At 33.3% G+C, this 27,101-nt stretch overlaps 1 protein-coding gene across 1 annotated transcript; it reads right to left on the bottom strand.

The window, feature by feature from the left end:
* Window positions 1–582: 582 nt before the first annotated feature.
* On the bottom strand, window positions 583–3,456 carry LOC129222888 (uncharacterized). The gene has a single exon (XM_054857452.1). The coding sequence runs from the start codon at window positions 3,454–3,456 to the stop codon at window positions 583–585; it is 2,874 nt and encodes a 957-aa protein (XP_054713427.1).
* Between the last annotated feature and the right edge of the window lie 23,645 nt (window positions 3,457–27,101).

Here is a 27,101-nt window from a genome sequence, read left to right as displayed (position 1 = left end):
CTTCTAATTTGAAGATTCTTTTTTTTTTTCAATTTCTTTCTTTTGCAAATAAGGATTATTTATGTACGGAAGAAAATTCTGAGTCAGTTTAATCATTCGACCTTTAGATTTCAAAGTGTTTGAATCAATAATTACTGTACGATGCTCTTGTGTAGGTTATGTGGACTGTATTTCAATAGGCAATAAACTCAATTCGAACAATACAATACATTTATTAAAAACGTGTAAATATAAAATCATACTATGAACTAAAGAAACTGAAAACACCGCCCTAACCATTAACAGAAAATACAACTGACAACAACCAACAAAAACTAACAACCAAAACCTGGCAAAAATAATCAAAATCAGTTTTTATGACATAGGGGCACGTGTGCGCACCTACTTGACGCACACTGCCAACGCGCCCTCTACTTTAATGTATGCAAGGGATTTAACACTCCCCCGCGATTGAAATTACTATTTCAATACAACATTCAAAACAAAAAGTTCAAAATAACAGTTGATAACATGAACAAATTAAACATTACTTACTCAAGCACAAACTAGTAAACATCCTAATTCCAAAACTATATATAAAAATTAAACAGTTTCTTCAACTGGAAGAATGCAAACATCTCTAACATTTCTTATTAGTGTGCTTCCACTTGGCAAACATAATTTTACTACTCGAACTCGATTATCACGACCAATGTTCGTCTCAATGATTCTGCCAACACACCATTTTGTCGATGGCAAGTTTTCTTCTCGAATGAGAACAAGAGTCCCTGTTTTAACATCATTTTTGCTAAATTTCCATTTATTTCTCTGTTGTAAATGGGTTAAGTAATCCCTTTTCCATAACTTCCAAATTTGTTGACTGAATTTGGTAATCCTTTGCCACTTAGAAAGGGTGTTTTCCTTAACATCAATCAATTGTGGTTCACTAAGGGTAGTGATAGGTCTGCCAATAAGAAAGTGACCTGGTGTTAATATTTCAAAATTGTCCATTTCTGATGACATTGGTATGAGAGGCCGGGAATTTAAAACACCTTCGATTTCTGACAAAATTGTAATAAATTCTTCTAAAGTTAAATTTTGACTGCCAATCACTCTTTTTAAATGGAATTTGAACGATTTCACCCCGGCCTCCCAAATGCCACCAAAATTGGGCGATCTAGGAGGAATGAAATTCCACTGAATACCTTCTGTTAGAAAATAATTTGACAAAATTTCATCGGGAATTCTAACCATTTTCTGCAATCGCTTGATTTCGACATTGGCACCAACGAACGTTTTAGCATTATCAGTAATGATTTTTGAACATTTTCCTCGCCTGCCGAAAAAACGTTTCAAACTTGCTATAAAAGCCTGTGTAGTCATATCAGTTACAAAGTCCAGGTGTATTGCTTTAGTACTTAGACAAACATAAACAACAACATACACTTTATTTAATACACCCTTCCTTTGGTTTTTAAATTTGATAAAGAAAGGACCACAAAAATCTATCCCAGTGACAAAAAAGGGATAACTAGGATTTACCCGGTCTTTAGGCAATTCAGCCATGATTTGACTAACAGTAACAGGTCTGTTTTTGAAACAGATCACACAGTTACGAACAATTTTCCTACAGCTATTCCTGCCATTTAGCGGCCAAAATTTTTGTCTAACTTGATGTAAAAGAGCTTGGGGACCTACGTGAAGATATTTAAGATGAACATTTCTTAAAATTATACTTGTTAAAGGATGTTTTGCAGGTAAAACCATAGGATGTTTGGTTGCATAAGATAAATCTGCGTGGGACAGTCTCCCCCCTACTCTCATTACTTTATTTTTATCCAAAAACACATTTAAAGAGGAAAGTTTACTTCTGCTGCGAACTTGTTTACCATTTGTTAACCTTTTAAACTCATCAGAAAACTCACCTTCCTGGAGAGAACGTATTAACCAATTTTCTGCATTAGCAGATTCATCAATAGACAAAGGACCTATTTTCTTGGACTTTGGATTTTTACAATTATAAATAAACCTATAAAGAAAACTTACAATACGAATAAGTTTCATATAATTATTTGACTTATTAAATATGCAATCAAAAACAGAATTTTCATTTCTCGCAATCAAGTTCATTAAATGTTCATTTGGTTCCGTTTTTAAGTTCGGTTTTAGTTCTTTATCGATTGCTCCCTCTTCGGGAACCACTGAAAGATGATCAGTAGAATAAATGTTCACGGATTTCAGAAATGTAGGGCCATACCACCAAGCTGTGTTTTCTAACAGCTGATCGATACTGATACCTCTCGTCAAAGCATCAGATGGGTTGTCACGACTTACGCAAAAGAACCATTTATCGGGGTCTGTAAGTTCCTGAATTTCCTTCACACGGTTGCAGACGAAGGTTTTCCACTTCAAAGCTGAACCTCTAATCCAGTATAGTGCTATTTGAGAATCTGTCCAAAAGTACATAGGAGGGGATATTTTCCGCTTCAACGCATTTGCAACTTCATTTGCTAATCTAGCAGCAAGTAAAGCTCCTAGCAACTCCATTCTTGGAAGAGTAATATTTTTTAACGGAGCCACACGGCTTTTAGATGTAAGAAAGTTCACAATAACTTTGTCATCAGATCTTATCAGTACAAACACGACGGCACCGTAAGCTTTAGGACTGGCGTCCGAAAAGGTATGCAATTCTATGTCACAACTTGAAAGTTCTGCACAATCAAGGACGTTTCTGGGAATTTGGAGTTTTAACAATGTAGGAAGTTCAAAGCACCAGCGATTCCAGATTTTTAAAATGTCATCTGGCAGCTCAGCGTCCCAGGAAATTTTTCGAATCCATAATTCTTGAAACAGGCACTTAATTCTGATGGTGTATGGTGTCACAAATCCTAGAGGATCGAATATTCTACCTGCCACTTGCAGCACAAATCGTTTTGTATTCTTTCCGGTCTTGATAAATTCAAGCAAATCCTTTACTTCTATAGCGAAAGTATCTTCCTTAATGTCCCACGGCAGTCCGAGAACCTTACTTGGTTCGTTACAGTTATTTGAGAAATTACTCGGTAAAATATTAAATTCTCGTTCTTCCCACATTTTCATCAACACTTCATTCGAAATCCATTTGCGGAGATTCATACTAGCTTTTTTCATTATGTTATTTGCTTCGATAGAAATTTTTAAAGCATCCTTTATATTGTCTGCACCAGTAACAAGGTCATCAACGTAAAAACAGGTATTGAGTACTTCAGTAGTAACGGGATAGGCTTCTTCATACTTTTTGATGTGTTCTTTAATGGTTGCAGACAGCAAAAAAGGGCTCACATTTATTCCGAATGTCAGACGTAAAAAACGATAAACTACTACTTCTACATTGTCATTCTTGTTAGGATCATGTTTAACAAAAAGGAATCTAACCACATCTCTATCAAACTCGTTTAGAGATATTTGCAAAAACGCACGCTCTATATCCGATAACATGGCAATCTTGTTAATTCTAAAGTAAATCAACAGTTGAAAAATATGCGGGTTCAAATTTATACCAGACCAAAGACAGTCATTTAGTGACAGTTGTCCAACGTCGTTTGAACTAGCATCAAAAACTATCCTACATTTAGTATAAACACTTTGTTACTTGAATACTGCATGGTGAGGAAGATAAAAAACAGGTCTATCAATGCGTTTTTCAGGTTCCTTGACTTCTTCAATTATTCCGTTCGCTAAATATTCTTTCAAAATTTCACTGTATTGAATATACAAAGTCTTATCGCGTTTCATTTTCTTGACTAAACCTTGAAACCGCCTTTCTGCTACCTCAAAATTGTCATTTAATTCCTTCCAATTTTTCTTCCAAGGAAAACTAACTTCATATCGTTCGTTGTTATAGCGTACCGTTTTATTAAAAACTTCTAAAGCGGCGTCTTCATCTGAGCGTTTTGAATCGTCTTTAATGCCGAAAGATTCAAGAGTCCAAAATTGCTTTAAAGCTGCTTCAGTTTTATCCTCTACTACGTAACATTTAAAATTTCTGTTTTCCCTATAGTTAAGTGTTCCCGTAGCAATCCAGCCGAATACTGAATTCTGCAAAATTACCAAACTGTCTTTCACTTTAATTTGTCCCGTTCGCAATAACTCATAAAATACATTGCCACCCAACAAAACTTGAGCGCGCTGCGGTTTGAAAAAGTTAGGATTAGCATACATTAAATGCTGTGGAAGTTTAAGGTTGGAAACATTAAGATGTTTGGATGGGGTCAAATTCGTAATTTTGGGTATTACCAGCATTTTAATAGTTTTCTGAAAGCTCTTACTTTTATTTGAAATAATCACATTTATTTCTTTTTTAACTTTTAAACCCGCTCCATTCAATCCCGTAATTAAAAAGTTAACCGACCGACTCTTTAATTTTAACAAGTCTGCAACTTCCTGTGTGCAGGCACAAATTTCAGATCCTGTGTCTAAAATTGTAAGAAAGGGCAAAAAGGAATCGTCTGCAGTTTTCGCATAAATAACTGCAGTCGACAACAGAACATTTGACTGACTTCCCCATTGAGTAAAACAATTCTGCGAATTCCGACTACTATTCCCGCATGCACCGATTTTATTTTCTTCATTCGAAACCTGTTCCTCGGATTCTAATGCCTTTACTATATTAAATTGATCTGAATGCGAATTTACGTTATGTCGGGAATTATTCACAAACGTTTTGGGATTCTTACTTTTATCAAAATCTACTTTTGCGAAATTAACTCCGTGAAGCATAGAATGGTGAGAATTTGAACAAATTCGGCATTTAAAATCTAACCTAGAACATTCTGACCTTCTATGTTTACTTAAACAATTAAAGCATAATTGCAATTTACGAACTAAATTTAATCTTTCTTGGACAGGTAAATCTAGAAATTTCTTACATTTATAAGTTAAATGATTCTCATTACATACAGGACAAACAACATTGTTATTTTGCAACACGAAACTTTTTTGTTTAGGTATACATTCTTGTTTAAATTTTGCAACGGGAACACTACGTTGAACATTCTCTAGCGCTTGAATACGTTTCAATAAAAAATCAATGAATTTTTCCCAATTTGGCAGATCATTACAATCCAAAGACATTTCAAATACCTTTCTTGATTCTTCATCAAGCCGTTGCAGCATAACATTCATTAAAATTGCTTCTGATAGAGCATTCATATTCAAATCTAACTGTTTTAAAGCTCTTAAATTATTAAGCAAATTATCCGTTAAATAACGCAAATCCTTAGGATTTTCACACTTTAATTTGTTTGCATTTAATATTTCAGATATATGACTTTGAACAATCAATCTTTTATTTTCATATCTATTTTTTAATGCTTCAAACAGAGAAGAATATGAATCATCAATATTTTGCAGTTGTTTCGCCGTTCCTGTCAACGCCGACTGCAAATAAAACAGTTTTTGGGAATCCGACAGTTGTTTATTACTATCAATTAAAGTAATAAACTGCGATTTAAATGTTAACCATTCGGTATATTTCCCCGAAAAATGCGGTAATGAAATACTTGGTAGCTTGATTTTAGCATTCGCGATTGATTCGCTATTAACTTTTTCAGCCTTACTACTTGAAGTATTTTGAATCTTTAACAAATTGAAGATACTTACTTCAGTTTCTTCTAGATAATCCTCGACCTCTGTTAAGGTTCCTTCAAAATCTTCCACGTCTTTGTCATTTGGAAGACTACAAAAACTTTCATTTCGTAAGGAATTTATCTTTTCCTTCAAGTTGTTCAATGAAGACAATTTCAATTCTAACACTTTCGAATCGGGCGGAGTTTCAGCATTGACACAATTTTCAATCCTAGTAATTTGGCCTTTGATGGCTCCTCGTTTTCTATTCAGTATTGTTAAATCAGAAACTTTCGTTGCAGGTTCCGTCATTGCAAATTTCCAATTTCTTTCAAATTTCAAAAACAGATCACAACTGAAACACAATTCAGTTCCAATGTAATTCAATCCTGGTCGCACGGACCAAACTGTACGATGCTCTTGTGTAGGTTATGTGGACTGTATTTCAATAGGCAATAAACTCATTTCGAACAATACAATACATTTATTAAAAACGTGTAAATATAAAATCATAAAACTGAAAACACCGCCCTAACCATTAACAGAAAATACAACTGACAACAACCAACAAAAACTAACAACTAACCTGGCAAAAATAATCAAAATCAGTTTTTATGACATAGGGGCACGTGTGCGCACCTACTTGACGCACACTGCCAACGCGCCCTCTTTAATGTATGCAAGGGATTTAACACCTACCATTTGTACTGGTTATCTCCAAATTTTTAATTTTGCCACTTGCATTCCTTTGCTTCTCACAGCCTCATGTGAAAAACTTTTGGCCCTTTTTTCTATCCATAAGCGCTACTAACTGCAAGAAAAGATATTTTCCTAGGAACCTCGAAACACGTGTCTGCGTATTTATATTCTATTTCTTGTGCTTTAAAACGATGATTAAGTGTTTTTTTCTCTCTCAGACAAAACTATGCAGTTTTATCTTCGAACAAAAAATTAAATAGATTTCACAGAGAAATTTGTTGTTGTAAGTTTTTTCTCTGAGGAGAAACTTTAAACTTATTATTTTATTACCTGACGAACCATTCTAAATAGTGAAAGAACTGATAGTCATTCGTTAAAAGCAAACTGCACCTTTCCCTGAAATGCTAAAGAAAGAATCGGTTGCACATATTCTAAAACACACTTTTTTTAATATTACCATACCATTAATTGAACAAAACGAATTCTACAAAAAGATTTTACTCATATTTCTCGAAGAAAGTTTTTTTTTTTCAAAGACTTTTGCATAACAACTCGCAAAATGTGTCGAGAATATGTCTTTTTTAATGGGCTTGCTATCATTTAGTTTTTCTCGGTTCATGAACATTTTTATCGCAAAACATCTTTTTTAAGCTACTGCATTATTCATTTCTTACCACTCTTTCTCTCCCTCCTGGGAAAGACAGTCACATATATCTGCAAAATAGAGTCGCTGAAAATCTTTTAGTTTCTTTTCCTTTTAAGAATTTGAAGATTATTAATTATATTTTAGTTAAACAAAATGAAGAAATTGAGCATTATGTGCAATTATTTGTAAACTATCTTGTAAATATTTATAACACCGATTCCCCAGACGAGTTGCGAAACTTCAAAATATATAGATTTCCATTGTACATTCAGAATCAAAATATCCGTTGGAGATTAGTATCGTACATTCAAATAAAAAATATCGTACTCAATGTTTTATTCTTGTTCTTCCTTTGAAATATAGGAGTTTATTATAACACTCTCTGTTAGAATGTTCAATATTTTGCTGTATTTAAGTTGTCCATTAAAAAGAAATTGGGGTTTGGAAAATGAAGCGAACGTTTGAAGATGCAATTTCTAACAGTAAATTTGATGAAATTTAATTTATTTATATTATGGCTAAAATTATCTTTTTCAAAGCATCCTTTTACATATTAATCTGAATCATCTAACCTCATCATGCTGAATAAAAAAATGGGGTTGGCATTATTGTTTGCACCAACCTAAAATTGAAAGTCATCAGCAGACGGTGATATAATACTACTTTTTGTGTATTTTATTCAAATTTTATTTAACGGTGTCTTACTGTATCTATTAAGATTTTTTTTTTACTTTCTAAATGTTTCAATTGTCTGAAATATATGAAGGTTATCTGCACACATTCCACAAGTAATATGTAATAGTTATTAATTATTTCTGAAGTATCTTTGTTTCAGATAAAAATAAGCAAACAACTTTGAGGCGGTGTGATTAAATATTTCGAAAGCGAAAGTTTTCCAGCTTTAACTAGTTTGTCAGGTGGAAATAAGAAATTAAGTAGCAGAATAATTCATTTGATGTTTTGAGGATAAACCTAATTAATTAAAGTTTCTCATTTACGGGAAGACTCTATGATCTCGCAAAGATTAAATACTGCAACTTTAAAAGCTACGTTACCAAAAAGTAAAGAAAACACTCAACGGAATTTATTGGGGATGGGTTGTAAGAATTAAAGTACAAAAAATATAGGGATAGTGTGTACAATTATAGAAATTTTGAATTAAGTAATATTACAAAAGTCATACTGACAGTAATGGTTTCTTTAAATCCTTGTAAGTTTCAAAACTCGAATGCTTATATCAGAAAATAATGGAAAAAAATCGTTCAAGCTTGTATCTCAGATATTCGTCTCGGATACTACATCCTTGTAAGTTTCAATACTCGAATGCTTATACCAGAAAAGGATAGAAAAAGAAAAAAACAAAATCGTTGACTCTTGTACCTCAGATACTCGTGACTCTTCACTGAAAATAAACGCAATTGAAATCATGTTACTGCGTTTGACAAATGGAATTCTGTTCTTGAATAAAACTTCATTGAGGAGATAATAAAAATATGAGTGGGCAGAAATAGGGTGATTAAAACAAATAGTGTTTATGTACAATTTAAAAAAAAAAGAAAAAAAAGATAATACTAAGCTAAGCATGTACGTAATATTTACTCCCTTCAGATAAGTTAAAAATATTTAATAGTCGGTTTTACTCTATTACAGCAGAAAAAAGTTCGTTAACTTTTGAAAAGCTCTCTACAATAGTTTTTGGTAAGAAAATAATGAATGTATCTGCTGATTTAAAACCTCGTGTTTTGTTTTCAAATGTAAAAGAAAAATATTCTTTAAGTTCGCGGTGTTGATTTAAGCTACAGTGTATATATTTTTTCTCCGCTAACCCCTCCTGAATCCGAAAGAAGTTGAAGAAATCCTTTTGGAGTAGTACATTTCAGAAAATAGGGAAATACAATTCGGGAACACGTAGTACTATAGGTCTTAAAAAATAATAATATAATTTTAAATTATGTACGTACAAATGGATAGAAATGCATTAATAAATATTTCTAACAACCGAAAAATTCTTAGTTAGTAGACGTTAGTTTTGAAAAAAGCAAGCTCATAACAAAAAATGTCAGTCTGGATCAACAATGTTTCTGGTTAAATAATACACTACTTGTAATGTATTCATCAAGAGCTATCGAACTTTTCCACGAACAGCGACTGGGAAAAACAAAGCAATCGTAATCGCTGATTTGCAGACACTTGAAGTAACAGTTTGCTCCCCTCCTTTTTTGGCATGCCTGCATTTTTATCATGCACAAGAAAAATTGTGAAAAACTTTCTTATAACAATATGTTTAGTTCATTTTATTTACAAATAATGAAAAGCTACTACAAAATCATATGCATCCAAAAAGTATCAAATATGCGTCAAAAAATGAAATACATAGTCACTAATCAGTGCTTATACTTTAAACCTAATCACTTACAACGAAACAATCGTGTTCAAACTAAAATAAGGGTTCCTGCTCCGACATCAGTTGCTGAAGTTGAAGAAGAACCAACTGATTTTATACCCATAACTCTGACATGACCTTTTTAGAAATAACATATTGTAGAATGCTACTGAATACGAAACAAAGCACACAAAGGTTCACTAGCGTTCTTATAAATACTAGAAAATATAGCCCGTCAAGATATGACGGGGGAGAATTGCTTCTACATTTGAACGAAGCAATTGCCTGTTTGATGATATTTTGATTCTTGAAATTTCAACCCTAACTCCAATGGATTAACCCTTACTCTAGTATTTAGCGTTCGTTGTTGACCACTTTTTTGTTTCTTCACTCTCCTAAAATGACAGTGACACCAATAAAACAGTTAAGTTACCGGATCCAATTAAGCCTTGTCAAAATGAAACATTTTCTGCTTGTAAAACGTTGCCAAAAAATATTATCAAATTATAATGCCGTGATACGAGTTGTTGATGACGTCAGGATCGCTACTCGATCACTCGCCATTGTATATTATATGAGGATGTGTCAATGAGCTTTTCCCCCTGACAGGTTTTTATTTATTTACAGTAAACGAAACAATGGGAAAATTTTATACGCATACATTATATTATTTGTATGAGCTAAAACTAAGTAAACTATACAATAAATGACAGTTAATGAGTCTAATGAGTCTAACCCACCTGTTACATTTTTGTATACTACTTTCCACTGCACAAGAAGACGTCGAATGATAGTTTGTACACTCAAACGATTAAAAACATCTTCTTAATCGAAAAATAAGCAAATAATTCAGCAGAAGAGTTATGCGATCAATTTTCGTACTGATTTAAGATTTATCAGTCTGGAATTCTCAATAAGAGAACTGGAGAAATATTTCCTCTTATTGAACAGCGATGACCTACAAACTATAAACTAAAGTTAATTTAGCACACACGCAATGGTGTGGCTCAACTCATCAAAGGATGATTTAATCTTTAGAGAAATAAGGTACAAGTTACGGCCCTTAAGCCAGTCCTAAGGCAGATCTGTAAAATTAAATCCACATCCCCATTATGAGATACTAATGCTCATCGATCTGAGATAGTCAATAACCACGATGTTCAAAACGACATTATACAGTTTTGCTATAGCCCTGGTTTAAGAGTGGTGCTTACAGTTTATCAAACATATGATGTTGGTTACATTTCTATTAAAGAGTTGACTAGTTGTTTACCCCAAATTAGTCAATAAATAATAATTACCAAAAAACGTTCCAATAAGAAAGATAAAAATCTAAGAATTTTCGCAATGGGTTAGTTAACATAAAAATTTATAGAAGAATGAAAAATTGTTTTTCAAACAAACGTAATGTCATCTGTTTGTTAAACCGAGAACATACATATATTGCAAACAGGTACTGTTCGATCTGACTAATGATTTAATTGCATTGTACTGATACGCATAAATTCATCACAGTGGAATGAATTCATCCGTATCGTAGTAGCGGAGTTAACTGACAGTCATTCATAGTTTCGAGCTCTGATTCATTGGATAATGGTAAAACGTCACGGGAAAGCAGTCAATGTGGAAACAGGCGGAAATAACAGATGTCAATCGATATTATTCGTATGAAACGAACTGCAAAACAAGAAATTCTTAATATTTTACTTGAAGGTTTTTCGTTTCTGAAATAATTATCATAACAAAACTAAACTAAATGATGTTAGTTTTGTAACAATACATGTAAAACAATCTTGAAGATATAAAGGGTTTATTTTTAGAGGTGTAGAACTTCAGTTTCAAATAAAACAAAGTTAAATGATGTTAATTGCTATGAATTTGACTTTATTCAAAGATGATTCTTTGCCATTTTCATTTAAATATAACTTCCGGCATATGACCTCCTCGGCTGGCTCGGAGAAAGTCCAATTTTCTCACTTTGTGCAGCAATGGAGGCAATGGGTATGTCAATGATAACGTGGCGAATGTTCTATTCCAAGGCGTCAATCGTCTGTGGCTTATCGGTGTAGACCACAGACTTCACATAGCCCCACAAAAAATAGTACAGCGTGGTTAAATCGCATTATCTTGCAGGCCAATTCACGGGTCTATTACGGCAAATTTTTTGTTTACCGAACGTTTCTTTCAATAAATTAATTGTGACACGCGCTGTGTGGCATGTTGCACCAACTTGTTGTCTATTTAGGATGAGATGGCAAACCAAATTAAACACAAAACAAGTGACAGCTATCAAAACGGCTCACTTATCAAACAGTGTAGCCAACTTGAAGTTCTATTCCTCTAAAAAAATAAAAAAAACACCCTTTACTAACCAAATAAATTAAAATGATAGGAAAAAAAAAGCGTAGAAATTAAATCATGTGATTTTTTATTAAACTCTATCTGTTTGTGTTTGTCATGGATGTAATAGTTAATGAAGGGATTGGTAGGTAAAATCATTGAATGCATATTTCATTGGTTTACCGAATAACACAGTTCAAGCAACTTTATTTTAAGTAGCAATATAAAAGCTAAAGGGGAAAAAAGCTTACTTTATCAAGAAGGAAAAGTACGAGAGTGGATCAAATAAAAACGGCAATTTCTTTAAAACTTTGTTTGTAACAAGAAAAAATGTACGTAAGCAATCCTTTTTTAACATAGTGTTCTTCCTCTAATACACATCTTCTCTATCAGATTAACAAGATTTTGATACCATCATGATAGAAAAAGAATGAACGTGTAGGGGAAACCCGGGCAACGTGAATGCCTTAAGCTTTTCTTGATTATTGTTGGTTAATTATAACTGGGGAGATTGATGTTTATATTCGGTCTTCATTTAATAAACTTACATAATGCAATGACAGTTGCCCTTAATCTGAGTTAAACTATTAGATATAAGGAAAGTTTTCAAAAATGTCATGAGTATCCACTTTGCCCAGCACCCCGGGGGAAGTGGATTTGGTACGAGGGCAAAGCGAACAACAATAATTTGTGTCATGGATTTAAACATTAAAAATAAAATAACCATCGAAAATTTAAGGAACATATTCAACGAACATTTTTTACTACAATGCTAATTATTTTAGTTATTACAAACAAAAGGATTAAGATTAAATCCTGTTGCCACAGACGTCGATTCTGGAGTTCTTTAAAGTCAAGTTACTATGACGTGATAAAAGTCATTGCAGCCAGTCTTCTCCTGCTTTATGCTTATTCTAGGTCTCAGGATAGTGTAAATGGTTGCGTTTAGCATACTCAAATGCTAAACTTATAAATTTATCTCGAGTAAAGCTAAAAAACACCACGTCCGTGTAGATAAGTCACCATTTCATTTTCTTGATCCTCCGTGAGTATAGGACGGAATCAACCTAACTGTGGAGAAGTAATTCTACTTTTGACTTGTCGTAGTGAACCATAAGCTAGCTCGTATTTTTTTGCCGTCCTTTTAATCGAGTCACCCGCCAAACACAAATTGATAACGGCCTGCTTGTGTTTTTTTTATCTCAAGATCCTTGTTTTTTTTAATTTATTTTATTTATTTATTTATTTTTTTTATTTATTTATTTTTTTTATTAATAAATATTTATACACCATCTACAGTTGAAAATAAACGCAAAAAAGTACATAATTCGATAAAAATATATAACTTGTCATGATCGGGCAAAGGAAATACGGTATTCACTTTGCCCTTTCGGTACATTTTTGAGGTTATCTTAAAATACTAAAAAACCAGAGCACCTAAACTTGTCATCTACGGATATTTGAAAACTACATAATCATACATCAAATTTCACTCATAAAAAAAAAACATGTCACAAATAGAATAGAAGTTACAAACGAAACACTTATCTCCGTAAAATAATATTATTTTCATAAAAAAACATTCTGTTTGCTCACTGGTGCCGCGCGACGCGATCTCGTCCCGACGTGTTTCCCGCTCACGGCCGGCCAACAGACGACCTTTGCTATAACAACACGGCTGTCAGCCAACAAACAATTTGGGAGTTATAGGCAGTATTCGCTTTGCCCGGGGTATTCACTTTACTCAGGTTTCTTCTACAGAGCCGATTGTGCCGGAATTCTTCTATGCACTTGCATCATCATCAAACCATTGTCTTCCTCGATCTTTGTGAGCGGTTCAAACAAATGGTAGTCACAGGAAAATAAATCTGGACGGTACGGAGGGGTTTCAGAGGTCTCCGATGAATTTCCTACATTTTATGTTCTTTAAAGCGGCAGTGTGTGTCCATGCATTTTCATAGAGAAGAATGACTATTCGTACCGATTGGCGTCTCGTTCGCTGCGATATGCGTCTTGTGCACTTCTTCTGACATCCCCACCGACATATTGGCAAAGCACGATCTCAGATTTTTTGCTAACAATATTGTTAGAGTCAGATTATGGTTCATGTTTGATCTGCCCTCGCATTTTATGTTACATAAATGCTTGTAAATTTATTTTATGTACATGTAAAGTGCTGTGTACTTCCCTCAATTTCTAACTGGCCATATTTAGTGAGGTAATTTAAAAACAAACTTTAAAAACTCCTTCTTAGAAAATTTGTGTTGTGCTAAATGCTGTTATAGTACACTGGCCCAAAAAATCCCAACACCAAGAAAGACTTGTGCTAGATAAACGAAATTTGGCAGCCATGTTTATACATCTGAATATCGATTAAAATTTCGCGCCTCGCGAGTTAGTGTGGCGTTATGAGCGCCTTACTTTTGAATAAGGGTTGCTTGAAAAACGTACTGTAAAGTTCGTAAGTGTTATTATTCTGTGATTATTGACGTATTGAGCTGATGTTAGACAAGAAGACCTTTAAATGGACGAAAAATACATTATTAACTGCTGACCGAGTTTGATTCAGGTCGTGCAATAGAGCTAGGGTGGACTTTCTTTCAGCTATACTGCATAAATACTTGGCCGGAATGTATCCATTGCGCATGATTGTTGGGATCAGTGGTTCTGAGTTGGTACTGCCTCAGGAAGATCGGGTTCCGGGCTGCCACGTGGCATTACTGAGAGAGAAGAGCGTTGTATTTGTCGTATGTCTGAGGTGTATCATACTGCGTCTACGGCAAAAATTCGAGCTACAGTTGATATCACAGTAACACTACGAACTGTCAGAAATCGAGTGCTTCACGGATAGTGTCAAGCCAGCCGCCCTGTAGTGTAATATCCACTGACGCCAAAACATTGCCGTTTGCATCGCTTGTACTGCTAAGCTAGAGCTTATTGGAAGACGAAGTGGAAATCTATTGTGTTTTCTGATGAAAGCAGATTCATCCTTGGTGCCAGTGATGGACGTGTGTTGGTCAGAAGGAGGCTTGGGGTACACTTGCAACCAACCTGTCTGCGACCTAGACTCACTGAAACTGTACCTGCAGTTATGACCTGAAGAGCGATTTCTTAAGACAGCAGAAGAACTCTCCTGGTTATTCGAGACACACTGACTGCAAATGTGTACGTCAATCTGGTACTTCAACTTCTAGCATTGCCATTCAGGGACCGCGCTCTAGGGGGATTTTTTTCCAACAGGATAACACTCACTCTCACACTGCTGTATCAACGTGACGTGCTCTACAGAGTGTTGACATGTTACCTTAGCCTTCGAGATCACCAGATTTGTCTCCAGTTGAGCACGAATGGCATATCATTGGGGGCAACTCCAGCCTCATCCACAGATAGTACTGACAGTACCGGTATTTACATAAAAAGTGCATTAACCGTGGAACTACATATCACAACTAATATTCGGCACCTGTATAACACAATGCACGCACGCGTGCAAGTTTGCATTCAAAATTGTGGAGGTTACACCGCCTACTAATGTAACAGCATTTTACATTTCAAATGTGTTTTCTTTAGCTTAAACGAATCTGTGATATTGAAAATTTAATCAATTAAACATGTTAATTGCGTAACTCAGATACAAAATAATTGCGTAACTTACATCAAATACCGCGTTTTTCATCATTTACTTTAAGTACAAGTACTATATTTGAAACAGTAGCTATAATATATTTATAATTTAATTTAGGAAACAATTTTCGATGCATCGAAAATAAACATTACGAAGCGAGTTGAAATATTTCGAATGCCAAACTTTCGCATTCTTTTGCTAGTTTGTCAAGTGTAAAGAATTTTATTAGCAGAATATCTCTTTTGATTACTTGAGTATAAAGTAGTTTAATTAAAGTTTCTCCGGAGAAAACTTTGTGTGCTATCAATAATTAAAGAATGTCTATTTAAAGTGCATTTGACAAATTATTCTATCAATAATTGAAAGGCACAATCAAGTTTTATAAAATACTTAAAATTAAAGAAGGGCTGGTTTTCTAATATTTTTGAAAAAAAAAATGAATCTGGTGAGTTTGATTAGTGAATTTGCATTAAATTTGCTCTAGTTAAAAAAAAATCATAATAGACTACCAATGTATGTAACAATAAATCATCACTGTATTTAATATCAGTAATTATAGATAATAATAATATTTAAAAAATAATAAGAATAATAACTTTAGTATACTGGAGAGAAAACCCACTGTTTTTTTTTCTGAAAGTTGAAATAAATCGTAATTATCATAGTATCTTTATCTTTACTAATAATAAAGTTGAGAGTCTGTATGTCTGGATGTCTGTTACACACATAGCGCCTAGACAGTTCGGGTGATTTTCGTGCAATTTGGCACAAAACTAGCTCTTAGCATAGGGGTGAGCACCTTCAGAAATTCCCCCTTTTCGGAAATTCGATTTTGTACTTTTTTAATTCCAATTTTAAGAACATTTTACCGAGCAAATTATCATAACATGGACGAGTAAATTATCATAACGTGGTCGGGTAAACTATCATAACGTGTACGAACAAATTACTATATTGTGGGCGATCGAATAAGCATTGCAAATTGGCGAGAAATTCATCATCCATTATTTGTAAATATGCAGGTGAACCAAATGACCGTTTAATTTTATGCTACTGGCATAAGTTATGGTTGGTTTTATGGTTTTATGGTTTTACTGGCATTTTATGCTACTGGTAAGTGTCCTTCTGTGCACGGACAAGTTAAGCTACTTCCTCGGCCTGCTCATTCTCCAGATATGACACCCGTCGAGCATGTCTCGGATTGCCAAGGTCGGAGCCTCGCCCATGTGTCTCGTCCTACGGATGATCTTTGGTTTCAGATAGAAGTCATATGGGATGCTGTTATCAATTTGACATTTAGCACCTCTATGTTTCGATACCAAAAAGTGTACAGGCACGCTTAGCTGCACGGGGTAGCAACCAGTGGCGTAGCTACGCTTTCTGCCGCCCGGGGCGGTTCCTCAATTTGCCGCCCTTTTGATGGGAAATAGTTAATACATTAAAGAGTCAAAAGTGTTTTAATAAGATTTCAATAAAGAAAAAAATAAAATTATTTTTTTCCTTCTTATTTTTCTCAAAGAAGAGGGAAAAAAAGGAATTCAGAGTTTCACCGAAAAAAATCCAAACGTTAAGTCAAAATTCGGAATTTTAAGCAATTTTTGCTAACGGTTTATGGAAAAGAGGCTTTGAGCTTCCTCTAGATTTTTTTTTTCAAAATTAAAATCAGTTTTATGCTTTCTTTGGTGACGCTAAGGGAATTGGGAGTTCGCAAGGAAATTTTCCGAAATTGAAGTCTTAAAAAGCAATTTTAGGCTATTTTCGGATGCGTGAAGACATTGGGGAAGGTTCAGCGACGCTGTCCGGAAAGCTTTTCAACTATACTGAAAAGCACGTAAATGTAGGCTGTATCTAGTGGTATAAGGGCCTCCCCTAACTCCAACAAAGACTGGAATTTCCTCCCGAAATATTTTTAAATAAATTTTTGTCTATCTTTGATAGAGAATAGTGAACGTACGCGAGCTCTCGAGAAATTTTCCGATGCCGAAGTTTCAAAAAGGAAATTCTAGGCTATCTTTAACGGCATAAGTTTCCCACTTATTTTGAAAAATGTTGGGAAGTCAGATGAAACCTTTTTAAAATGACGTCCTGAAATCCCGACTTTAGCCGCTGTTTGACGGACAACGTCATGAGAGAGAGTTCGGAGGGGGGTTTCTCACTCGAAATCTTTTTTGAAACTCTTGCTCATTTTAAGCTCTTCATCACTGAGAAATGAAGGCTTTGCGGTCTTCCCTTAGAAATTTCTAAAAGGAAATTTCTAGCCAACTGTGATGACGTTACAACGTTACAGGAAGGGTTAGGGCTTGACCGCCCTCAGGAATTTATTGGTATTGAAATTTAAAAAACCCAATATTAGGCTAAAGGATGGGATGTAACGGGATGGGGTAGGCGTTATTCTTTGGAAACGTTTTGAGACTCAAGGCCTAAAACTGCCCTTTTGGGCTGTTTGGTGACGTTAAGGGATAGGAAGACTCTTCCGGTTGCTCTTCCCGAAAAATGTGACACCAACCTCAGTTTGTAGCTTCAGACGAAGGAAGAGAAAAAACAAACTATACAATGCTGAGATGTCCACAAGAACAACGCATGTTTTGTATTTGAGTCATTTTATTATCATAGTTGAACCACACCTTAGAATTAAAAGATCTTTTTTTGACTCTAAATAAAAGATCAAAAGGATGATTTACTTATTAGAAAAAAAGCGTTATTTTTCCGCATCAAAAGTGTGAAATTGCCGCCCCTCAAAAAGTGCCGCCCGGGGGCGGACCGCCCCCTCCGCCCCTACCTAGCTACGCCACTGGTAGCAACATTCGATGTTAATTTACGCCTGTTATTTTTATAGCATTAATCTGTAATTTTGATCGTTTATTTGTAGCACTATAAGTAATATGTGCAATAAATTTCATTCCTTTCCAATGAGTTCTACATGTTACTGCAATTTTCACAAACATGGGTGTACATTATTCTACATATGTGTTTTTTGTATTTACACCAAACCTTCTTTAAAACTTCATCCAACTTCAAAAGTAGAACATTTCAATAAATATTTTTCCACCGCTATCAGCAAAAAATAAGCAACTCATTCGCATTATGTTGTTATTCGAAAAATTACTAAAACAACCGGGTTTTTTGAACTCATTAAATCGATCACAAATGTTTCGCAAAGGTCCACTTGTTCAAATTATCCTTAAAAACTACACATATCGATTTTATAACCACTAGGTATTTCATCTTTAAAATAAAGTCTACAAATACCTGTCTCAGTGAGAAAAAAGTACCAGATGAATAGGTAATGTAGCAATGTGATGCTCTGTTAAACATTTTTTTTATGGGAAAAATAACTTATTCTATCTTATCTATTGAAACTTATCTTCTATCTAAACTTATTCCGTACTATCAGTACCCGCACGGCTTTGTTCCTAGAAGAAAATTGAAAGGTCAATTGATTCGCCTGTATATTTACAAATAATGGATGATGAATTTCTCGCCAATTTGCTATGTTCATTTGCTCGCCCATGTTGCGATACTTTGCTCGTCCACGTTATGATAATTTGCTCGTCCACGTTATGATAATTTGCTCTGTAAAATGCTCTTAAAATTGGAATTGAAAAAGAACAAAATCCAATCTTCGAAAAATCTCTTCGAGGTGCTCACTTCTACGCTACGAACTAATTCTGTGCCAAATTTCATGAAAATAGACCAAACGGTCTAGGCGCTGTGCGCATAATAGACATCCAGAGACACAGACTTTCAGCTTTATTATTAGTAAAGATAAAGATAGTCAAATGCTAACGCTTTCGGTTATACAAAAATATTTTACTCATAAGCATTAAAAATCCATTTCAAGCATGAAAAACCAATCCTGCTGTTTATTGTTAAAACGCTAAGGTATTGAAAATGTATGAAATCAAGCTTGAAATATCTTACTTTATATAGAAAACGAGTCCTTTAAAGTTGTTTGAGTTTAATTTAGACTACCAGCAATCTTGGCGCTGGAAAGTTATAATTCATCTTGAAAGTAAAGAGCCTCTCGTGGCACATGAAAACTCGATCTACTCGAAAAGAAAAAAGTTGGTGAAGACAAATATTGAGCGAACGGAGTTTTATTGTGCTTGTTTTCAACTTCCCTCTTCCTTAAGTTGCTGTTTGGTGCTTGCGGACAAGACATTTGTACTTCAGGAAGAAAACGTGATGAGAAAAAAGGAAGAGTAATGTATATGGCTCTAACTTTTATACAGTATGCTTCTATGTATTATTTTTTTAGCAGCAAAAATCAAAACAAGTTAATACTTATATGCTAGGGGAATAAAAAGTAATGTTGTGTTTTTTTTAGGAAAAGAATTTTAACAAAATATTTTAAGGGGTCTAAGGACCCTTATCCTTCAAAATGTTCGAATTTCTGGAAAATATATATGTTATGCCTAATTTAATTCTGAACAATTTGATACCTTATTTATTACCATACGCAAAAGACTTTTCAAGTTATCGAAGAAATGCATATACTTTCCCCATAGAGATTTATGTTAACGGCAGCTGTTTAAGCCTCTTTTTCTTAGGTTGCGTTTTCTAAGGTTTCTCGTTTTCCGTGCGTGATATATCTCAGAAAGTTTCTAATAAATTTCCCTAAAACTTTTAATACATGTCTGTCTGGTTTATTTTTATGATCTGAACCTGAATTTCTTTTTCTTTTTTTTTTTTTTTTGTTTAAATTATTATTTTTTTTTTTTTTTTTTTTTGAAATTTTATAAGTTAATAGCAAAATTTTGGTTGAAAATATTTTTTAATATAATATTTACTTTCATTTTTAGTTAAAATTTAGGTTCAGATCATAAAATAATTCTGACAAATATGCATGAAAAGTTTTACGGAAATACATAAGAAATGTTTTGAAATATCATGCACGCAAAACGAGAAACCGGCACCTGAGAAAAAGAGGCTTAAACAGCTGTTGTAAGCATTAATCTCTATGGGGAAAGTTTACGCATTTTTAAGATAACTGGAAAAGTTTTTTTGCGTATGGTAATAAATGAGGTATCAAATTGTACAGAATGAAATTATGCATAACATATATTTTTTCCAGAAAATCTAAAATTTTGAAGGTTAAGGGTCCTTAGACCCCTTAACCGTGCGTGTAACTGCGTAATTACTCTCTTATTAGCATCCTTTGTATAGGCAGTGTGTGCATTCTGAAATCTGGATTGATAAAAATGATTAATGCTGGAAAAAAATTCAGTGATGGTATTTACGGTATGAAACAATTAAAAAGTTTATTTTTTATCTCATAGCGATAGGGATAAGGGAAAAGCATATAGTACAATGTCGGGTAAGTGGTGGGTGATTAAAACGGCCGAATTCATATTTCGTTTATGGTGTTTGTTATTGAGCATAGTAGTCTTGAATAATTTTGTTTCAGAATGATACCTTTTCTGTTGAAGTTTGCTGCAATATATTCTCCCGACATTGAACTACCTGTTTTCATTCTATTCTAATCGCTACAAATTTTGCTATGTGACAAAAACACTTTTAGTATCTTTCTGATTTCCAAAATGAAATAAATACCATATGATTATTTGCCCCCAAAACCAATTCATTTTCATTCGTTGGGGATTAAAAGCTTCCCAATAATTTTCAAACAGTTGTTAATGACGAAGAGATTACTCTTGATAAAAATTAAAATCTAAAAATTTACTTGTTTTAAAAAAAGAAAAGTTATTTATTTCTACAATCCCCAAAATAAATATTAAAAATACATATTATATATTTCTTTCGTTTAGATTTATTTTAATAGGAGCATAAATTTGTAAATAAATGAATACATAAATGGGTATGCGTATTCTACTGTTTTTCCTCTATTTTTCGTATTCTTTCTTTAGTTACTTTTTCTTCTTTTTAAATGGTATCTTGACATGTTTTGGGCTTAGGAAAACTTCGAGCTTGTTACTTACCCTTAGCCAATAATTCGCTGTTACATGTGCCAAGACCATTGGATTTTTCCAACGCAGTATTTGAAGCGTTAGTATCTCAATCCCTGCTCACTCTATCAGAACCGACAGAGTTCGGAAAAGCTTTTATCCTGTTCCTTTGCCGGCTGCCCTTGAATGTCAAGATTCTAAGCGATCGAATAGCATCTGAAGCAGAAACAACTTATTTACTGCTTTAATACCTCTCTTTTGATCTACTATCTTTCCCTTTTGACGGATGGTAGAATTTTTGAAAAATATTCTGCACGAAAATCTTTTCATACATGGTTATATTTCTGGGTAGACATTTATGAATAGCTACCAATCTAGAAAAAGATGAGTTATCTCAAAAAATGCGCTTTTTGAGTTTATAGAATCTGAATTTTAAAAATCTGATTTCTTAAAATAATTCTATTTTTTCCTAAAAATAACTACTTTTTCTTCAAACTAAAAGCTTGGCTTATTCTAAAACAGTTTCCATATAAATGCTTTGAATCGGTTAAAATGATTTTTATAATATTTTTTGGTTACGTATTATTGCCTTCAATAATAATTTTTCGATATATTTTGAAAATATGTTGTTTTCTTGCGGCGGTATTATGATTTTTGCATGCTCATAACTTAAGCAATAATCGCTTACAACTTAATTTACTTTAGCTTTTATTTCTAGTTTTGAAGGACATAAGACAGTTTTTGTTTCAATCACATTTACATTTTTATATGCATATAAAATATTGAATGACAAATTTGTATTAAAAAAAATTAAAAAAAAAAAACAAGTCCAAGAAATCTATTTAGTTTGAATGTTTTCATAGATATGCGAAAAAATACCCCTTTAAGTATGCTTTAATTAATCCATAAAAATATGAGTAAAGGTTTCAAATGATCCAGCTGTTCATATAGGGTGTTAAAAATATTGATCATAATTACATATTCATAAATAATTCAGGTGCGGTCGATTGTTTTGATATCAATGCAGATATTATTGAACTAAGGATTAAAATTATTACTAATTATGTTTTTCCAAGGCTTTTCCACCTCATTTGTACTTGGAAGCAATGGACTATTTTTGACATTCAGAAAATATTCAAAAGTAAGGGTAAACTTTTTTTTTTATATTGACTGAAAAAGTACATAACATAAAATCTTTGAAACTATTTAAATGTCATTTCACCACCGTTTACTTGTTACGGATTCAAATAATGATTTATTCCGCCCTTCTTTCCGTCAACGGTTTTTTTTTTCTTTTTAATTATCATTTTACCGTTTACTAGTTACGATTCGAATAATGATTTATTCCCACCTTCTTTCCGTCAACGTTTTTTTTTTTTAATGCTTTTTTTTTTTCCTTTTTTTTCCCAATATTTCTCACTTTATGTAATATTTTTTATAGTTCATACTTATCAGTTAACCACATTATAGCTTACTACATCTTTGCTGCATGCAGAAATATTTTATCTGTTTTTCGAAAATCGATTCACTGCTAAAATTTAGAACCCCAAGTATTCGCATAGAATTTCAAATCTGTACTTGAAGATTGCTCTTCGTGACATAACTTTTCGGGCTTACCGACATTGTTCGAATAAAAACTTTTCTTATATTTTGTCCAACTGATTAGAAGTGACATAGCGAAAGAACTATTTGATCCTGCTTTCTCGGCAGGGAATCAACGTGTCAGGATTTTGAAGGGGTACATTGAGTTTCAACTGCATTGAACAATACATTCCGATGTTTTGGTTCTGTACGAGCTTTGCTTTCTGTAAGTCGTGATCTTTTGTGGAACATGTATTTCGAAGCAGTAACAGGAAGTTTATCGTACTGGGCATAAACATTTCTTAGGAGTATGAATGAATGTTTTGGTTTATAGACTAAGGTTTTTAAATACGAAACAAGTGCGTAAACGCTGGGAAATGAGAAAGATAATGTCAATAGTTTCAAACTCTCACTTAAAATTATATACATTACTTTACTATTGTTGGCAAAATACAATAACGATGCACCTTATACAGTAAAAATAACACTATAATTTGCATTTATGTCATGTCAGAATTGAAATTTCTGGATAGCTTTTTAAAAAAATATTTTGACTGACATGATCATTTTCAAGATAATATTTCAGTTAATACCAAATTTTCAAGCAGATAAGAGTTTCTAATTGCTGTAGGAAATATATTCTGTAAAGACAAGGAATTAAAGAAAATGATACCATACACTGTTTTGTTTATTTTCGTTTGCTTTTAATCCTCATAATTTAGCCTCTTATTTTTTATTTTACATTTTTTAATATTCCATGTGAAATAATGCACGTGTAGCTGTTTGAAAATACGTAAACCAGTGCAATGTTACACGCAATATACCTGACAGCCCAGTTATCATATCCTGAGTTTGCATTTTTGTTCTTAGTAGAACTCCTCAGGCAGGAATAGTGAATAACTGAGCTGGAGGCAGAAGTCATCTCATTGAAGCCAACAAACTGGTGGATAAAGTAAATTTGTCTCACCGGTGAGTGTCCACAGCATGGTGCGTTTCGACTCGGAGCAAGAAAAGCTTGGGTATTTAGCAGTAGGAGGCGTTCCTGCAAACGTGTGGCAAATTAGAGAAGCTTTCGCCCAATGAAATGAGAACTGGGCCAACCACGAGAACAATAAATGTCGAGATGCCGGGGTAGTCGATCTATCAGCGTGTCCAGTTACCGAAAGTTTACCCTACCTACCAGTGACCCTATTATTTTCGTAAGGATGAACTGAATTAGACCACATAAAAAAGCATCCATAAACATGTAAACAAGAGCTAAACTTTTATTTCATGCACTAAAATATTTATGAACATTACGAAGCAGGAAAACCATTAGCTTTACTCTTTGAACCAAATTCGAACGGATGTGAACATATTTCACTAAGCAGATGTTATTACTCAGTATGCTAACAAAATGCTTTTCAAGTAGCGAAAATTTTACTAGAATAGCAGTTGGATGTCGACTTATAGGGGTTCCTTAAAATTTGTATCAAGTTAGAGAGGTTTTCACCCATTGAAATTAGCGTTGGGGCAAATGAAAAGTAAATGTCGAGTTACCGGAGCAGTTGAGTTGTGGGCGTGTCGAGTTACCGAAGTTTCACTCTATATACCAATGTCCAATATCATATTCGTAAACAAAAACTGAATGAGACCACATAAAAAATGCATCCATAAACATGTAAACGATAGCCAAACTTTTATTTCATGCACTAAAATGTTTATGAACATTACGAAGTAGGAAAACCATTAGCTTTACTCTTTGAACCAAATTCGAACGGATGTGAATTTATTTCGCAAAGCAGCTGTTATTACTCAGTATGCTAACAAAATGCTTTCAAGTTAATTTCGAATCAATCTGGTGGAATATATTTTCCTAAATTAAATTTCCGCTTAACGTTCTAAGATCAATTTTCAAGAGACTTTCTATTTACTTTGGAAATCACTTCCAATTTGTTTACTTTAACAATGAGTAAATGAATGTGCATTTTGGTTTGTTGCTCCCTTTTTATTCTAAGCACGAATTACAGTTTTAAAGAATTTCTTCCCTTTTTTTAATTACTTTTCCTAGCAGAAGAGGAAATGCACTTTACTTAATTTAAAATACAAAGGAAACTATCGTCATTCGTAATAAAATTCTCATTTATTTCTTTTATCTACATATTTTTTCGCCATTACATAGAAATCAACATTAAATTAACATATTCTTTGAACAGAGATTTCAAATAAAGAATTTTATTTAATTGCTGTATTGTTCCGAATAAAACATTATATGCAAATAATTTTCAAATTAGTCTTATAACAGGTGTTTAATTGTATTGTTTGTTTCCAAAACAATATGTTACATATTTTTTTTTCTCTCGTATTTGCCAAATTACTAGTCGTTTACTGGCTGGCAAGGTCGCCAATTTTTCAATTTTAATAGTTCTTCTATTTTAAATCAATATTTTGGCAGTTGCTAAATTTCTAAAAAAAAGATCATCAGATTTCATTGTTGTTGTTTATCCAAGTATACAAAGTTAATAAAGTAAAAAATAACAACGTCAAAAAGCACAAATTGCAGATTACAACAGACATGACGTGAAAAGATATCCAACAAAAGCCTAAGACGTTGCTTCTGTCGGATGTCTTTTCATCCATAAGCATTTTGCATTGAAAAATGCGTTCCTTGTAAGCCGAAACACGTGTCCGCTTGATTTGCCATTTGTGCTTTTTGACGTTGTTATTTCTTACTTTACTTTTCAGCACAAAGGTATTTATTTAACCTATTTTATGTTTAAATAATTAATTATTCAGATTTAATATAACGTATAACGTAAGTTGCAACAGAAATATCTATGGCTATTGTGTTCATAGAAGCACTAGTTGGTGGATGATGCAGATTTAGTCAAAATATTTCAGGAGTTGATGACATAATGACTTTAGATCAACACTTTTGTTTTAAAACCTTCTGCATCATTTTCCGACTGGCCTGGTCAAGAAAGCCGCAGGGCATAAAACCCAATATAAATTCGGTACAATTTCTATAAATACAGCGCATTTTTATAAATACAGCGCAATTATTTTTTAAAAACTACCTATATAAGTTGCGTTAAAAAAAAAGGCTTTTAAAAGGGCTGCATTACTATATTTAGTTCATAACTAAATAATTCGTTTACCATTTAAAAAAAATACATGTGAACATAATATACAACTCTAGCATGAACTAAGACAATTTTTCTAGAATTTTCCTTGGTTTTCAATTTGTTTGCTCACCTAAGTATCGGAATAATGCAAATGCAAAATAAAACACTTGGTGCTTAAAGTATAAATATGGCAAGGATTTCTTCCAAGAACCAATCAATGCCTAAAAATATACAACTCATACTTTGATTCGATTTTTCAAAAGAAAACTGCGTAATGTTCCGTTTGATTTTATTTATTTCCCTTTGGTGCATCCAAATCAGTTTCAGATTGTTCTTGTTCCAAATGTATTCAGAATTTACTCAAGAAACCGAATAAATCAAAGCATCGATTTCTCAGACTCATGTAAAAGAGATTGAATTTTAAATTTACTGCCATTTAATTCCGCCCATAATGCATTTCGCGAAATGGATGCCTAAATCAGAGTAAAATAGATTGCATCTATCTGTTATGTGGGAATATGATATTCCAATAGGTTGCATAACTTGTGTTGAATGTCTGGAATAATCTTATTTTGATTAACCAGTACCAAAGATAAGAATTTCCGTTATATGTATTTCGAATCCGAATATTAATCTGAATACTTATTAAGGGTACTTGCTTTGACTGATAGATTTTCCAGAGACATGAGATAACATATTTGAATATTTCAGAAATAAAAACAACCAGTCAATTGGAAAAAGTGGTCGAGTTCAGCGCTTTCAAGTTAAATATAACGATACCTTAAATCTCAGCACAATTTATGTGAGCTTTTTTAAACATGTGAGCTATTTGACGTCCAAAATTCGCAATATAAAGTATCTAAAGTAATTTCATGATTTAAAATACATTTTGTATACAAAAATCAAAAATCTGCTTGTGCATAGAATACATAACTTTTCACTTAGTAAGTTTTCTTTAAATTTTGGTTATTTTCATTATTGAGTCGGTGGTTCATGTTTATTATTTTCTTTACATTAGACAACTAACCGGCAGGTAAATAGCAGTATCTACACAAACAATAGAGAAATGTTGGAATTAAATTCCCCCCCCCCCACACCTGGTTTTAGAGGCAATAAAATAAACAAGCTTTTTCAATACAGTTAACGTACTGTAGATGACAAAAATGAGCAAAAATGAAAAAATGAAGTATTCTCAGTTACTGCTCTTTATCTGCCCACGACTATGTAAAAAAGT

Source organism: Uloborus diversus, chromosome 5 (genome assembly GCF_026930045.1).
Source record: "Uloborus diversus isolate 005 chromosome 5, Udiv.v.3.1, whole genome shotgun sequence".
Lineage (NCBI taxonomy): Eukaryota > Metazoa > Arthropoda > Arachnida > Araneae > Uloboridae > Uloborus > Uloborus diversus.
Note: the sequence above shows the minus strand (reverse complement) of the source record. Positions and strands in the feature narration are given on the sequence as shown.